This window comes from Lissotriton helveticus, chromosome 8, assembly GCF_964261635.1.
Source record: "Lissotriton helveticus chromosome 8, aLisHel1.1, whole genome shotgun sequence".
Lineage (NCBI taxonomy): Eukaryota > Metazoa > Chordata > Amphibia > Caudata > Salamandridae > Lissotriton > Lissotriton helveticus.
Window position 1 is genome coordinate 464840528 of NC_136069.1, and position 16655 is coordinate 464857182.

The 16655-nt window shown below is 41.5% G+C and overlaps 1 protein-coding gene across 1 annotated transcript in view; it reads left to right on the plus strand.

Annotated features, from left to right (window-relative positions):
- The first annotated feature begins 657 nt into the window (after positions 1 to 657).
- MLNR (motilin receptor) overlaps positions 658 to 16655 on the plus strand; it is a 109114-nt gene continuing 93116 nt past the window's right edge. Inside the window, exon 1 of the mRNA XM_078656028.1 lies at positions 658 to 2281. Within this exon, the coding sequence (XP_078512154.1) occupies positions 1519 to 2281 (763 nt within the window). The 5' untranslated portion in view covers positions 658 to 1518. The remainder of the gene's footprint in view (positions 2282 to 16655) is intronic.

The following is a 16655-nucleotide window of genomic DNA, read 5'->3' on the forward strand; positions in this document are numbered from 1 at the left end:
GCTGCATCCTATGCATGCTGCTTTACAACCTCACAATGTCTATCCAATCAGATCTTCCAGACCACTTCTCTCACCAAACACGTCTGCTCAGGACCATGAATTGTATACAAAATATCAGACTGGACAACCAAGTGAGGTAACCATATAAATACATTATTGTCATATGAAATACCACAAAAAGACCTGCACTGTTGGTCAAAGCTGCGCGCATACCGAAAAGCCATGAAGTGCACAATTGTCCTAACCTAATACAAACTTATTTTGACTTGTACTTTAATGGTTGTCTATTTACTTACGTATATACTATTGCACGCCCTCCTCTAATGCGCCTGTAAAACTTACCTTCTGTCCCTAAGTTTTGTCCTGAATTTTTACCCTTTGTCCAGAATTATTACACTCCCGGTCCTGAATTTGCACCCATGCCAGTTGGTCACCCTACCAAGAGCAGGCACGAGCTGTCAGAGTTCATGCCGGCTTGGGGAGAAGTTATTTCTACCCATAATTCAGCGCAGCGCTCTTGCTCTGGATAACACGTGTTTAGAATTCTGCGAGATTACAGTTCGAAAATGCAGTTTGCTTTCCACCTGTGGATGCTACCTCACAGAGTTTAAAACTGACCTGTGCGCGTGGAAATAACGGGCACTCTCCGGCAGTAACGACGCGTGAGGTGGAGTAACGAGATGCCGGTTTCTACCTGTTTGCATTGGCACGTGCGCCCAGCCCTCTACAAATCAGTGTAGAGCTTGAGGCTTTGCACATTGCAGCGACACAACCACTGCGCTGATTAACAAGCTGTCCAGTCCGCTTTTGCATCCGTCAAGTGCAGACAGAGAGAGAGAGAGAGAGTTATCTGAAAGGCGTTATTATTATTTGATTTGCAAACGTGTTAGGAGGATACACGTTTGCAGCACGCGCGCGTCCAGATTTACTACCGGTCCCCCAGCCTTCAGGTCCAAGCCATGGGCAGGGAGGGGGCAGAAGAGAAAAGTGCTGGGAAGCAGGCGAAATAAAAAGAACAAAAGGCGCTCTGCGAGAGGCAGATGGAGACAGGCGAGTGACAGGGCTCTTCTGAGGAGCCCACCCGCCTGGAAAGGGAGCAGCCCACTGGATAGGTTGACAGGTCATTAGAGAATACTTATTGCTAAACTGATTCGAGGACGTTTTCAATTTCAGGAAATCTACTAACCTGGGATTTTCCCTCTACGGCCATTTGTTTTTTTTACCAAGCTAAAAGGTAGATGGTGGAGGTGTTCTGAGGGAGAGCTGCTTCAGAGAAACCCCAAACAAGGTGAACTAATTGCTTTCCAGATGCAAAGCCAGCCGCTGTCAGCATGCAGTAGTTTCCGAGAGGAGACTGGACAATGGACTGCAGGTTTATTTGCTCTCCCCTTGCTAGGCAGTAGGTGTGCACTGTTGTGACTGAGCCAGAGAAACTGGGTCAGCTCCACGCACTTTGCCAGGTCTACCACACATCGCTGACCCTCGGCTTTCCTGGCGGACCCCTGCCACCCCTGGACTATGCCCAACACCTCAGACCCCTACTGGGTGGAGCTGATAGAACGATGTGGCGAGGCATACTGCTCCTTCTTCACCCTGGCTGCTTTGGTTCCTCTGACTGTGATCTGTGTACTATTACTGGTGGCAGGCATAATCGGCAACACAGTGACCATCCTCATCATCAGCAAGTACAAGGAGATGAAGACCACGACCAACCTTTACCTGTCTAGTATGGCAGCTTCCGATCTCATCATCCTCGTGTGCCTGCCCTTCGACTTCTACCGCCTCTGGAAGTCACGCTCCTGGATCTTTGGAGACTTCCTGTGTCGCTTCTTTTACTTCATCAGTGAGGGTTGCACCTACTCTACCATCCTGCACATCACTGCCCTCAGCATTGAGCGCTACCTGGCTATTTGCTTCCCCCTGAAAGCCAAGGTTTTTATAACCAAGAAGCGGGTGAAGGCAGTGGTGGCTTTCTTGTGGGCCTTTGCACTGATCTCGGCTGGACCGTTCTTCTTCATGGCCGGCAGCGAGCAGGACAACTGGACTGACTTTTCCAACCTGAGCTTGGGCTGTGAGTGCAAGACCAGCACCTACGCCCAGGAGTCCGGATTGCTCAACATCATGCTCTGGGTCACCACCAGCTACTTCTTCATTCCCATGTTCTGTCTGGGCTTCTTGTATGGATTTATAGGTCGAACCCTGTGGAAGAGCAAAGACCGCATCAAGGGCCCCAATGCTGCCAACAGAGAGAAGTACCACAGACAGACCGTGAAGGTCCTAGGTGAGTGTAACCTGTCTGCAGGCTCCTTTCTATGGAGGATTCCTGGCTGCTTTATTCAGGGGTTGCACTGAGCAGAGATCTCTCCATTCTTTCAAAGGGGAGACAGCGCCGTAAAGAGGGATTTCAGAAAAAGATGTAATCCTTCCTTTTAACTGACTCACAAAAAGTAAATTTGCCTGTATTTGTTTTCTGGAATTTTTTAAATACCATTTTATAGCCTGCTTTGCAACGTGTGTTGACGCAGAGAGGTAAGAAGATAGGCAGTGGCCGGTCTTTCAACATTGGTCTTTCATGTACAAACGACAAAGAACTACAGACCACCACAAACCATTACGTAGATCATAATATTACTATAAACCGTAAATAGGTTTATATTAGCTTAAATGTGCATTCTTCACAAAAGCTCTGCTACCCTCTGCACACAGGTATACATGTTTTACAAACTCGCCTAGAAGAAGGGCATGAGCATCAGAGCGCTAGTTGGAAAATGAGTGCATTTGCAAGAGATGACTTGGCAAGGGGTACAGAAATAAATGCATATATTTTACATCTTCCAGGAGTGTGGCAGCTTTTGTTACTGTTTAGTGCATTTGCAAATGTATATCAGCGGAATATCTGCAACCCTGTAGTAACGCACCTTGGTAGGGCATTCCTCGACACATGCAGAGTCTTGAAGAACCTTTAGAGAGAATCTATGACATGATTCTCAATCGAGTAGCTTGTGAGCCGCTGGCAGCTCTCCAGCTGCCCACAAGTAGCACCCTTGTCTACAGCTCAGCTTAAGAAATTCGGTTGAATAAATATATGTTTGCCAAAATTGAAAAGTGTGTATTTGAGAGGAAAATTTGTGAATTTTCAGAAATCAAGAGTTGGTGTTTGGGGAGAGTTATTACTAATATTAACTTGGCACCAGGGGCATTGCAGCTTTGGCTGTTACGTATTACCAATGTAGAGGCTTTCTAAATTGACAATATTAATGATGGGAATCATGCCTAATTAACTGAGGTGATCACTGCTGTCAATCTTGCATATGGTAGGTTCTAATGTAATTTTTTCTGATGTTGTCAGTATTAAAACTCAAAAAATATTAGTAGCTGGGGATGATTTTTACTGAACATGAGTAGCTCTCTACAGAAAAGTTTGGAGACTCCTGCTCTATGGCATCATACTCAGCAGGTGGCGGGGACATTTATCCTTATCCCCGTCCCAGTGGATCTGTCCATCTGTAGCGGGACTGGCCAGCCATTCTGCCATTTCCTCAGTGGGCTGCAGGTTACGGGACTGCTTGCAGAGCGAGATGGGCTGTCACAACACACCCACAAAAGCCCTGATGGCCCTGTTTTAGTCATGATATCCTACAGTGTGTAGTAAGTTTGAACGTTTATGCAAGAGCTGATGTTGCTTCTCATAAAAGCCTAAACAACAGCACTTGCTTAAAATAATGGGATATGCCTGGAAGCCAAAATTGTGAAATATACAGTCCAGGTGTAAGAGTTTAATGTGACTTACAAGAGTACACAGATAAAAACTAGGGGCCGGATATATGAAAGGATTTTGCTATCTCAAACCATGGGATTCACAAAATCACTGTGTTTGCGACCGTAGAACGCCATTTTGTAATGTACAAACACCATTTTATGAAATGCAAATGTTTTACCAACTCATAATAGGGGGTTTGCAACCTATATTGAGTTACAACTTGGAATGGACCTAAAAAGGGCATTCCTTCCAAACTGTGATTCGGCATGTAATGTATCAATGATTTGCAACCACATTTCTGGTTGCGTAATATTAAACAGTTACCAACACCTCAATAGAGGTAATAACTGATTCTCAAAGGGGAACGGAGTCGTCTTTGGACCTCTCCCATCTTGGGAATGGTGTTAGTAGCCTTATCAGGATTGAACAATAGTGGAAAGGACCACTGCCTGCTCCCCCTGATGTTTTCTGAAATTGAAAACTTTTATGTTTTTTGATGCATTACCAGTTCCTTTAAGGAATACAGCATCCTTTCAAAAATAAGTACTGGCAAAGCCAATTGGTCTGGCGTTGGCTGCGACTCTTTTGGCTTTGTCAATGCTTGTTTAGTAACGGACTCTCATCAATCTAAAAATAGTGGAAACTGACGGGCCCCTCATCAATCTAAATAACAACTCTACATTGCTGGAAAGCAAAATTACTTTTCTGGTCTGAGAAAACACTCATTACCATAGCAGTCACTGGCACTGAAAGGAACTACTTTGTGTGTGGATATATTTCTTGTCAAATAGCAGAATGCCATCACTCACAGTGAAATTATCCAATGACTGAACTGTAGTAGGCGGAAGAAAAATTAGACGGACAATCAAACAGACATATACCTACTAGTAGGTATTTTATATGTATAATTATAGTAAAAACAAAGGGTCTTGGCTAAAGCCAGAACTAAAAATAAAATTTCATTTGGGAATCCAAAACAGGGATGGAGGGCCACAGTCCCTTGCATGCCACCATGCCTGTGTTTGTAGCCAGCCACGGGGTTGCACATTATGGCCTTCCTAATTAATATTTATTAGTAAGGTCGTTTTGCAACGCTTTGCAAATGGTGATTTTGCCTTGTGACCTATTAGTTCATAGGTCACTTTGCAAAATCAAAGTCCGTTCTGAAAAAGGCAGTGTGCAATTCCCAACCACTTTTTCGGAACAGATTCTTATAAGTACAACTGGCCCTAAGATCCACATTTACCAATATGCAAGTAAGTTGCATAGGTCAGATGAGATCCTTACTCTACAAAACATCATAGAGCTGTGAATGGAGTGGCAGAGACAATAATTTATCAGTTTTATTGATTTTGAGAAAGCCTTTGGCAATATTCATAATGACAGCCTATAGCATATAGAAAGCCAACAGCAGATAATTCTCCCAACATAGAGGAGTACTATGCGGGAAATTGCAAGTATTTAACATCACAAGTGATCACCCTTTTTCTCTTTGCCCCACCCATCTCAATAGGAAATTGCGGGATCATCCAGTAAACAGAATACATAGAGGCATCACAGTACATCATATGGTTACATCCACATCACTGTTATCTTCTTTCCCCCCACATCTGGCAATATCTACAAATGTTGTCCCCTTTCCCCCCATCTCCAAGGGCACATGGTTTTCGGAAACCCCCTCAGATAAGTACTCAGGTAGCGGCTTCCATGCCCCCTCAAATAGCAGGTGATTCCCGCTAACATTGTTATTCAGAGATTGCATCACCAGTATGTTCCATAGGCTATGATGCTGTGTAATAGCAAGGGTGGGTCCCTTTTCTTCCAGTGAAACACTGTTGACAATTTTTCAGCCCGAGGCCATGCCAGATCAGTTGCCAATTGTGCAAGCCATGTATTAATATCCATCCCCGGGTGCATATCCAATAGCATTACCCCAGGGTCTAAACGTACCAGATAGCCTAACATCGTCTTCAATATTTTTGCCCCTTCCCCTCAGAACGGGGCGTTTCAGTGGCGTGCTCATCAAAAGTGCATAGTGCCACCTCTCCATCCACATCCTCTGTAAATTATTCAATTTTGAACAAGATCGAGAAGTGCAACTGCTTTTGATACTACCCAGTTCTTCTGAAAATGTGTGTGTATATATATCTTGGAACTCTTTCTACTGCACTTTATTGGCATGGAAGAGCACGGGCTTACTGTCAACAGATGAATTTCGTTTCCTTAAGAAAGATCACCCGGTGAGGTTGGTTGTGTATTTTATACCTAAAATTCATAAGGATGTTCAAGTGCCACCGGGTAGGCCAATGATATCGGCCTGCAACAGCATCATGGAGAATGCCAGTAAATACGTTGATTTCTTTTTACAAGAACATGTGAGGTCATTGCCTTCATTCATACTTGATACAGGGGATCTGTTGCGGAAACTTGATGATGTTGTCTGGCATGATGATTTTTTGCTTTTTCTTTGGATGTCTCGTCGCTCTACACGAGCATCCATCATAGAGATGGGCTTAAGGCTGTAGAATATTTTTTAAACAAACGATCCATATGCTTTTCTGAACATGTTAGTGGCCATTATATCTGTGTCTAGAATTTTTTTTTCTTATTTCAAAAACAGGTATACCAACAGATCAGTGGCATCGCAATGGGGGCCTGTTTCTCCCCCAGCTATGCATGCTTGCATATGGGGTTGTGGGAGGAGCAGGTCCTCAGGCCGCCTATGAGGAAATCATGAGCAACCACATAATACGTTGGTATAGATACATAGATGATTTGCTCATTATTTGGAAGGGCTCAGAGAGTGGGGCCCTCCAGTTTAGTGAGCACATCAATGAGAATAATCTGAATCTTAAATTCACAGGCCAGTTAACCTCTTGAGCGCTCATGACGAGCTCAGCTCGTCATGAGCCACGCCGCTCCGGTGCTCATGACGAGCTCAGCTCGTCATGACCGCGCCTGTTACTTGGAACGCTCGCACGCTGGGCTGATTCCTCTGCTGTGCTGAACGTTCCATTGGAACGGGCGCGGTCATGATCACAGGAGCGCCGTGGCTCATGATGAGCTGACCTCGTCATGAGCATGGGGGCGCTGTACGCGCCCCCCCCCCCCCCCATGCCCCCCCAGCACAGGGGGAAATCCTGCCAGCGGCGAAGGGGTTAAGTCGTGAGTCAATCTGCTTTCTTGATGTTGAGATTTTCATCAAAAATATGCAGCTACACACTAGACTACACAGGAAAGGTACGGCTGGTAATTCGCTGCTACATTCAGCTAGCCATCATCCAGTGCATTTGATTTGCAGCATTCCCTTTGGGGAGATGCTGCTTATCAGAAGAATTTGCAGTACAGATGATGACTGTATCAGAGCACAGATTGAATGCCGAACTAGGTTCATTTCACGAGGTTACATTCCCAGTGTATTGGATAAGGCTATGGCCAAAGCTAATGAGCAAGGCAGAGCACAGGCATCTAATGACAAAAGTCCAGGGACAGAGCAGCCCACAAGACTTATTCTGACATATAGTAATCAACATCATATTATCAGAAAAATTGTCAACAAAAACTGGGAGTTAATAAGAAATGATCCTGTGCTAGGAGACTGTGAGACTGTGGGCTGGGCGGACCGGAATAACAGGCTGGGAGGCCGAATGTAATGAGCTATGTTCAAGGATTTATTCGATTGATATTGTACACAATGTCTGGGTTCAAAGAGTTTTCCAGGGGAGAAGCGCCGCCGAGAAGCACCCAGCCGGGAGGGTGTGGTTGTTGTGGGAATCTCCGGGTTGTGGTCCTCTGCGGGGCTGATGTCATCAGGGTACGGCCGGTTGATGGGTCTCCTCGGAGATAAGTAAGAGAGTACAGGGGTTAGTCCCGTCCAGTAAGGACTGCTGAGTACTACCACCGTCACCGGGAAGTGAGGGGCCAGGTCAAGAAAGTGGGGAAGGTGGGAAGGGTAGGTAGGGACAAGACCAATCCGCAAGCAGGAGGGGAGTGCGAGGGGGGGTGTCCGGGGTGAGTGCGAGGGAGGTAATTACAGTGCTCGTGATACGTTTCTTAAAGGCTAAGGCGAGTGCAGGGTGCTCGTGAGGCTCTATATACAGTATGGTACAAGTAATCACAATAATTACACTATGGGACACGGAGAAGGATAGAATGTACTCACGTGCCCCGCCGTAACTCTCATCCGAGTTACGGCCGCTCTCCAGCCACCTCCGGAGGTCGCCACCAATCCTCCGTCCACAGGTCTTCTTCCTCGTCCTCTTCTCCGATCTCCGCCTCTTCTCCGCTCTCCTCCTTCCTTCTGCTCTCCGTCGGGGGTTCCGCGCCGTTCGCTGTCTCCTGCCACGAGTCCGCTGGGCTGAACGATGTTTCCCCGTTCCTGCCGTCTTTTCTGTGTTTCCGGCGGACCTCAGTGGACGTGCTTCCGGTTCCGGATGGGACGGGTTCGTCGACAGGAGTTCCGCTTCCGGGTTCCTGCTGTTCTGTTTCCGGGTCCTTGGGGCTTAGCGGATCCTGTGGGTGAAGAGAGGATGTCCGGTGACCAAGGGACGCTGTTCCTCCCGGAGTGGGGGTTTGGCCCCCCCGACTACAACGTTCTTCCGAAGAGGTAGGGACCCCCGGTCTTCCACAGAGACAAACTAACAAGGTCCCCAAATCTAACATTTAGAAAAGCCAGCTCAATGAGCAACTCACTAGTCACATGTAGTCCTGAGGTGACTCAAACTACCACGTGGGTGCTAGGCAGTAAAGGTTTAATCAAGTGTGCAGTATGTAAAGCATGCAAGCATGGTGTGAACAAGACAGAAATCACCACACCTTTTAGGAGCAGGCCTACCAAGATTGATAAAAAACTCACCTGCAAGACGGAGTTTGCGGTGTATGTGCTGGAGTGTCCTTGTGGCCTGCGCTATGTGGGCAGCACTAGGCTGCAGGTACACAAAAGGATACTCCAGCACATAAGCGCAATCAACAATGGAGATGTGGCGTATCCCTTTGCCCGTCATTTTGAAGAAATGCATGCTAAAAAATCCTGTGAATTGCGTTATTTTGTTGTGGATTCCATTCCCCCATTAAGAAGAGGTGGAGACCGAGAAACACTTTTGAGAAAACTGGAAAGCAAATTATATTTTAGAAATGGATACAAAGACTCCTAATGGGTTAAATTCCAGTGACAACTTTTATACGCATTTATAATATCTTACTGTAATCATGTATATATCTGCTAGTATCCATTTCTTCATGTCTTCATGCTGCTGCGACTGTTATCTACGTTTTTATCATTAATTCTTATATTTTGCACTATTTTTGCACATCATGTTTTTTAGGTATTTTTTATGTGCCACATTTGTTTATGCACTAGCACTTTATCCGTAGACTTAGTGCATTGGGTTCATTGCCCACTTGGGCTTTATTTCGCATTGTACAAAGTGTGGCATTGTTTACAGTGTTTTGTTGAGCAATAAGAAATACTTTTGCTGCTACATCAAAATTTGATGAGAAAGGGATTTAAATTATTTTATCTTTTTATTGTATATGCTCATTTCTATATCTTTTAAAACAACTGTACATATATTTATAATTGTGTATTTATATGTGACAAGTTCAGTTGTTTTTATTCCCTTGACTGGCACATGTATAACAATGTTGTCAGTTTTATTAGGTTTGATTCATATTTATTGCAAGTCTATTCCGAGGGATTGAGTGATTAATGTAGTTATACAATTATTATGCACAGTTTTGCATAATAGTAAAATGTACTGTCTTGCTGAAAGAACGCGGGAAAGATACCCAAATGTATTTTCTCTACGTCTATGGTTAAACACTGTTTTTTTCAAAAGCACTGTCACTTTAAAAAGGAGAGATTGTACCTATTAGCGTGTCATGTGATCAAGGTCCCACGAGGATCGAAACGCGTAATGGCGGCGGTGCTGGGCAAACAATAAAAGAAAACTAAGCACTGCAAATTGGGTTCGCCTCGTCTTTTACAAAGGATTAAGGAGTCTGAGACGAGTATACAGGGTATATATATATATTTTTTTTACTCCAAAAGAAGCGGCACACAGGTAGAAATCTTATATAAAGATTCTTTATTCACTCGTACTTGGACCAACGCGTTTCAGCCTCAGCAGGCTTTGTTCACGGTGAGTGAATAATTTTCGCGATTGGAGAGCCATGTCGTATTATGGAATCTTTATGTTGGCTGCAGATGAAAGAGGTGGAAATCGGTTGAGGAAACTAAGACAAATTGAATCCAAATTGATCATTAGACTCAAAACTAAAATGCCGAGGGGGATGAATTTTGATGAGGAGCTTTATGTGCATCTTGAGTAAATTGACTTGGACTACATGCTGAGACAATAACCATTCATTGGTGGGGTACTATACTCTGGTTACGAAAATAACGATCACTATTATCTAAATGGAATTTCAAAATGTATATTTGGAAAACGTGAATCAGTAAATGTGCATTGAATTATGAATGCATTGCAAATTTTGACAATTTAGAGAAAGCTCTAATTTAAAATGTAACAATTACTTTGCAAATGCATTACCATTTGGAGATAATGGTTGAGTAAGGGTACTATACTCATTCACTGTGTTTAAACTTTATACTAAAAGCTATAATGATGAAAGAAAATGATTTATATCGTTTTAGCAACACACTTAGTTAAGTTAATGATGTGACTTTATTAATATATATAAAAACAGCGTCCCTGATGCATATGTATGTATATATTGTGCAATTGCAATTATGATGAACTACTAGTCCCAGAAAGCACCCTAATTGCTAACTGAGATAAATAGTGGACTTAGAAAATTATTCACTCACCGTGAACAAAGCCTGCTGAGGCTGAAACGCGTTGGTCCAAGTACGAGTGAATAAAGAATCTTTATAGAAGATTTCTACCTGTGTGCCGCTTCTTTTGGAGTAAAATTGTGACATGGGCCAGGATCCGGCCCCTAGGCAGAGCACCCACAGGAGAGCGCAGTGCGGTGGAGGATCATTGTTGTGAGAAGTATATATATATATATATATATATATATATATATATATATATATATATATATATATATATATATATATATATATATATATATATATATATATATATATATATATATATATATATCCCAGCAATCTCTTCCAATGTTACAGAGGAGCATGGCACTGAGGATGCTGATATAATCGCCAAATTTATTCAGGGCTAAACAGTCCCAATCAATGCATTTCGGTAGTCACAGCTACCTTGCTTACTATATATATATATATATATATATATATTACCTACTGGCGGTCGCCAGTAGGTATATATAGTTAGGATTTTTTCTCTATGGGATTTTTGAAAATTCTATGTCTAATAACTTTGGCGTTTGTGGACGGAATTGGCTGAAATTTTCAGGAAAATGGAACATTTTGTTTCTGAGCAGCCCCTGAAAATTGGGGGGGGGTTCGTCCAGGGGGGGTCGAGAAAAAAGGGGGGTCCCAAAACGTGTTTTTAACATTGAGTTTTCCATAGGGCGGTTGGCCTCACTTTTAGCCCGAACGGCTGAATGGATTTGCACGAAACTTGGCAAAATTGTAGGGACTGTTAGCCCGATGTGCCTTTTGTAGGTCTCAATATATGTGCTCCAGTGGATTTTGAGTAATTTAGGTTCAAAAAAAGATATATATCTGGGCGGAGCCTAACCACACATCTGATCTGATTGGCTGTCAGCACTTCATCCAAGAAGTGTTGGCAGCCATCTTGGGACCAATATACATGATAGCACCTCATTAAAAAGCATTGTAGTTAATAGAGGGTTTTAGGACTTTAGTTACCTTATAAATCATTTGTTGATGGTACCATACTCGTTTTAGGAATTGTGGTGGGTTCTAAGGTGATTTTACCATGTGAAAAAACCTTCTGCTGTGATATCATGAATATTGTTTGAAAGAAAACTAATATCTCATGATTTTCCCACAGTGGTTTGGAAGGGGATCTATAAGCTAAACTGAAAGCATATTTTCTGTAAATTCACATTATCTTTCTCAGTCATGTGAAAATGAAGTCTGACATTCTCAGTAAAACATGTACATCCAACAAGGACAGAGACTGTCAGTTGATTCCTTTGTGTTCTACTGCAGCCTCCTAGAGTGTTCTAAAGAACAACTAGAGCGCTAACAGTCCTACTTATTACAAAGGTATGGCACACCTGGAGCCATCGTGATGGGAATAAAGTGGTAACTCTTAAAACATTTAATTTAAAAAGGAACAAAATGAGGGGGTATATTATGCAATAGAAGGTATTATTAGTGCTGCAGAAAGAAAAATTAGGGCACATTTTGAGTGACTTTTCAAATCCTCTTCTATTTCATTAAAAAATTCTGATATGCAGTCTCCCAAAATGGCCACCAGAGACAAAAGAGCCCAAATGTAGCCCAAATATCACCCAGATGTAGCCCAAGTATAGCCCAATGACAGAATGTCCCAGAGAGTTCTAAAGAACAACTAGAGCGCTAACAGTCCTACTTATTACAAAGGTATGGCACACCTGAAGCCATCTTGATTGGAATAAAGTGGTAACTCTTAAAACATTTAATTTAAAAAGGAACAAAATGAGGGGGTATATTTTGCCATATGAATTATGATTAGTGCTGCAGAAAGAAAAATTAGGGCACATTTTGAGTGACTTCTCAAACCCTCTTCAATTTCATTAAAAAAATTCTGACATGCAGACTGAAACATGCACTTTGAATACCAGCAGCAGACGTCCCTGGTGAGCAGTAGCTTTACTACAGTGATCTAATGTGCAACTAGAGTGCTAACATTCAGAATTTATGGCAAATGTGTGACACATCTGAATGCCTTCTTGATGGAACCAAAGTAAACAAGCATTGAAAATGCAATAGATCTCGCCCTCGTTTAAGTTAAAGCCATTCTGTTTGTAATGAGGTGGCTTTTTAGCTTTGCTTTTATTAGTGTTTTTTCAACTTTCATGTAAATAACATGCATCTGTATGCATATAAGTATATGTATGCATGCATTTATGTTTGTATTTATATAGATATACAGATGATATATGTTTATATATGTATGTATATATATATATTCACTGAAAAAACCATAGGTTATAGACCATATATAGTTAGGAATTAGCATTTACAAAACCTTGAAAATTCACTGAAAAAACCATAGGTTATAGACCATATATAGTTAGGAATTAGCATTTACAAAACCTTGAAAATTCACTGAAAAAACCATAGGTTATAGACCATATATAGTTAGGAATTTGCATTTACAAAACCTTATTTTACTCACACAAAACCATTGAAATTCCATATATAGTTAGTTGCACTAACTATATATCGCGCACCCGCAATCCACTGCTGATGATGTCACATATTACATCATTCATGACATGGTCAGTGACATCACTGATGACATCACTGATGACATCTCAAATGACATCACTGATGACATCTCAAATGACATCACTGATGACATCTCATTTGACATTACTGATCACATCAATGATGATATCATTCATGTGATAATACGATGAACCTCTTCAGACTCTAATATAACCTTAGATACAATCAGTGTAAACAGACACTCACAGACTGTCACTCATCCATGGAGTTACTCACACACCTAGTCAGTCATGCAAAGAATCAATCACACCTCCATTTCCTCAACTATACAGTTATACAAACTTTACTTATTCAAACATATACTAACACATATTTACTCTCTTATACAATCCCTGATACAAGTTCACAATGATCCATACCGCCACTCACACATTCACTGGCTCTTATGCACAGTTATTTATATATGTCAACTCTCACATGTAGTGTGTTAAACATATGTACTTACTTTGACATGTAGCACTGAGATATCCATTCACTCACCAATACACTCATGCACACAGTCAACCGCCCATACAGCTGTTTCCACATGCACTTTTGAAACCATACATCTAGTGAATCAACTGCTCACACATCTATGCACAGAGTCATACACCTCCCAGCCACCCACACACACACTCAGTCTCCCATACAAATACTTGGGCAACCAATCAATAACCCATATAGTTACTCATATAGCTACTTATCAACACATGCAACAGTTTACAGAACAACAGACATAATGATGCACAAATTAAGACAGTTTAGTCACTAACTCATGCACTCAGTGAGACACATTTAATCACTCACTCATACAGTCAGTCATGCACCTACTAAATCCTTCATCCAGACACTTATACATCCACTCATTCTTCAATATGTAAGACATATTTTAACTTTACAGAAACATACAGTCACTGGATGTTGTCATCAGTGATGTCATCAGTGATGTCATTTGAGATGTCATCAGTGATGTCATCAGTGATGTCACTGACCATGTCATGAATGATGTAATATGTGACATCATCAGCAGTGGATTGCGGGTGCGCGATATATAGTTAGTGCAACTAACTATATATGGAATTTCAATGGTTTTGTGTGAGTAAAATAAGGTTTTGTAAATGCAAATTCCTAACTATATATGGTCTATAACCTATGGTTTTTTCAGTGAATTTTCAAGGTTTTGTAAATGCTAATTCCTAACTATATATGGTCTATAACCTATGGTTTTTTCAGTGAATTTTCTATATATATATATATATATATATACATACACACACAGATAAATATTAATGGTGCAGTTAATTAAATTCATTACAATTTTGCACATCAATTGCATACAAAAATGGGGATGATAAAAGTGCTTGTGTTTCAGCCACCAAAAGAAGTATTGTATTGTATTGTAAGTGCATTTATATAGCGCTTACTACCCCTGACGATGCGTCGAAGCGCTTTTTCGGCGGGTAGCACGCTACTCCGGGACCCACAGAGGATTAGTGTTGAGTTAGTATAGTGAAACATGCAAGTACATTTTAAGTGGTGGATAGGTTAATCAGTTATTTGGATTTGGAATGATAGCAGAAGGATAGAGTAGGACAAAGGTTTGTATTTATTTATCGCTCGCTTGTTGACGCATGCTATTCAGGGAGCCTATAGAGGATTAGTGGTGAATTAATATGGTGAAATATGAGGTAATTTCAGTGGTGGATATTAGTCTGTTACTTGGAGTGAGAAGGATAGCGGATGGATAAAAGGGGAAGAAAGATTTGCATTCATATAGCACTTGTTACCCCTGATGGGCGTTGAAGCGCTTTTCTGGCGAGTAGCACGCCACTCCGGAACCCATAAAGGATTAGTGTTGAAAATTAGTATAGTATAAATAGGAAGTAATTTGAGTAGTAGATATGTTATTCAGTTATTTGGGCAGTATATTAGTATAGTTGAATATGGAATTTGAGAAGTGAAACATGTTAGTCTGTTAATTTTGATTGAAAAAGGATAGTGGAGGGATAAAAGAGTGAAGGTTTTTTTTAAAGTCTTAGCAGTAGGAAGAGGCTTTTGGATGAGTAAAAAGGTGTTTTGGAGGGAAGGAGTCAGAGGGGAGAGTTTAGAAATGTTTGTTTTAGGGGATCGATGTAGTAAAAAGAGCTGTCAGATGATGCAAGGAGGGGTAGAGCAGGAGAGAGTCTAGAAAAGGTTATTTTGGCGATCATAGTAGTGGTATGGGGTTCGGGATACATGAGGGAGTGGATGTAGAGGATATATTGATAGATCTATAGGATGAGAGATAGGGTAGTGCATAGAAGGAGTAGTAGAAAGAAGTTTGAGAGGAGTCAGACGGTTGGACTAGAAGATATATTGAGTGAAGTATAGGCTGAGAAATTGGCTAGTGCATTGGAAATGCTAAATTAGAAGAAAGTGATACATATATAGATCCATAAGTACATTAAAAGTATATAGATACATAAAAGAAGTAAATATATTTAGATTAAATATATTGATAGAGGCACAGGATGAGAAATAGGGTAGTGCATTGGATATGCTTTTTCAGGAGAAAAGTAACAGACACACAGATCCAAGTACATGGAAGGTACATAGATGTACAATGGAAGTATGTACATGTAGACCAAAAATGATTTTTATTTATTGATGATTATTATTATTATTAATATATTTTTTTCTTCTCTTAACAACATAATTGTTTTACATGTTTTTTAAAGTAATACACAAAGATAGATACATATCTATAGTGAAAACAAATACTTATATACAGAGGGATATGCTGTAAATTTCTATTTCCGTATGGTGCTTATGTGGGGAAGAGCCAGATCTTGAGTAGTTTTCTGAAGATAAGGTGGTTGTCGGTGGATCTTATGTTGGGGGGTAAAGAGTTCCATAATTTGGCTGCTTGAACAGAGAAGGATGTGCCACCCATTGTTTTTTCTTGTATGGTGGGATTTCGAGGCGAGATACTCCTTTAGAGCGTAGGTTCCTTTGTTGAATGTGTTTGGTGATTTTATTCCTGATGAAGAGTGGTCCTATTCCATGTATTGCTTTGTGGGTAATACAAAGCAGCTTGAACGTGGATCTTCTGGCAACCAGTAACCAATGCAGGGCTTTCAAGGCAGGGGAGATGTGGTCTCGTGGTTTGATATGCAAGAGTAGTCTGGCAGCCAAGTTCTGAATCCGTTGTAGTCTTTTCATGGTCGTTAAAGGTGATCCGTGGTAGAGGCTATAGGCGTAATCGAGTTTGGATAGAACAAGGGAGATGGTAGCTTGGACCTTGTGTGGAAATCCCAAATGAGGGAAAATTTGTCGCAGCGTTTTTATAGTAGCAAAGCTTGATCTTGCTAGTTTATTTACTTGGACATTCATCGACAGCTTGGAGTCCATGGTCATTCCGAGGTTTCTTACTTCCTTCGATACTTTAGGCAGTGATCCCAGTTCATCAGGCCATGCGGCAAGCGGGTTGTAATTTTTCCAATCGCCACACGTGAGTATTTCAGT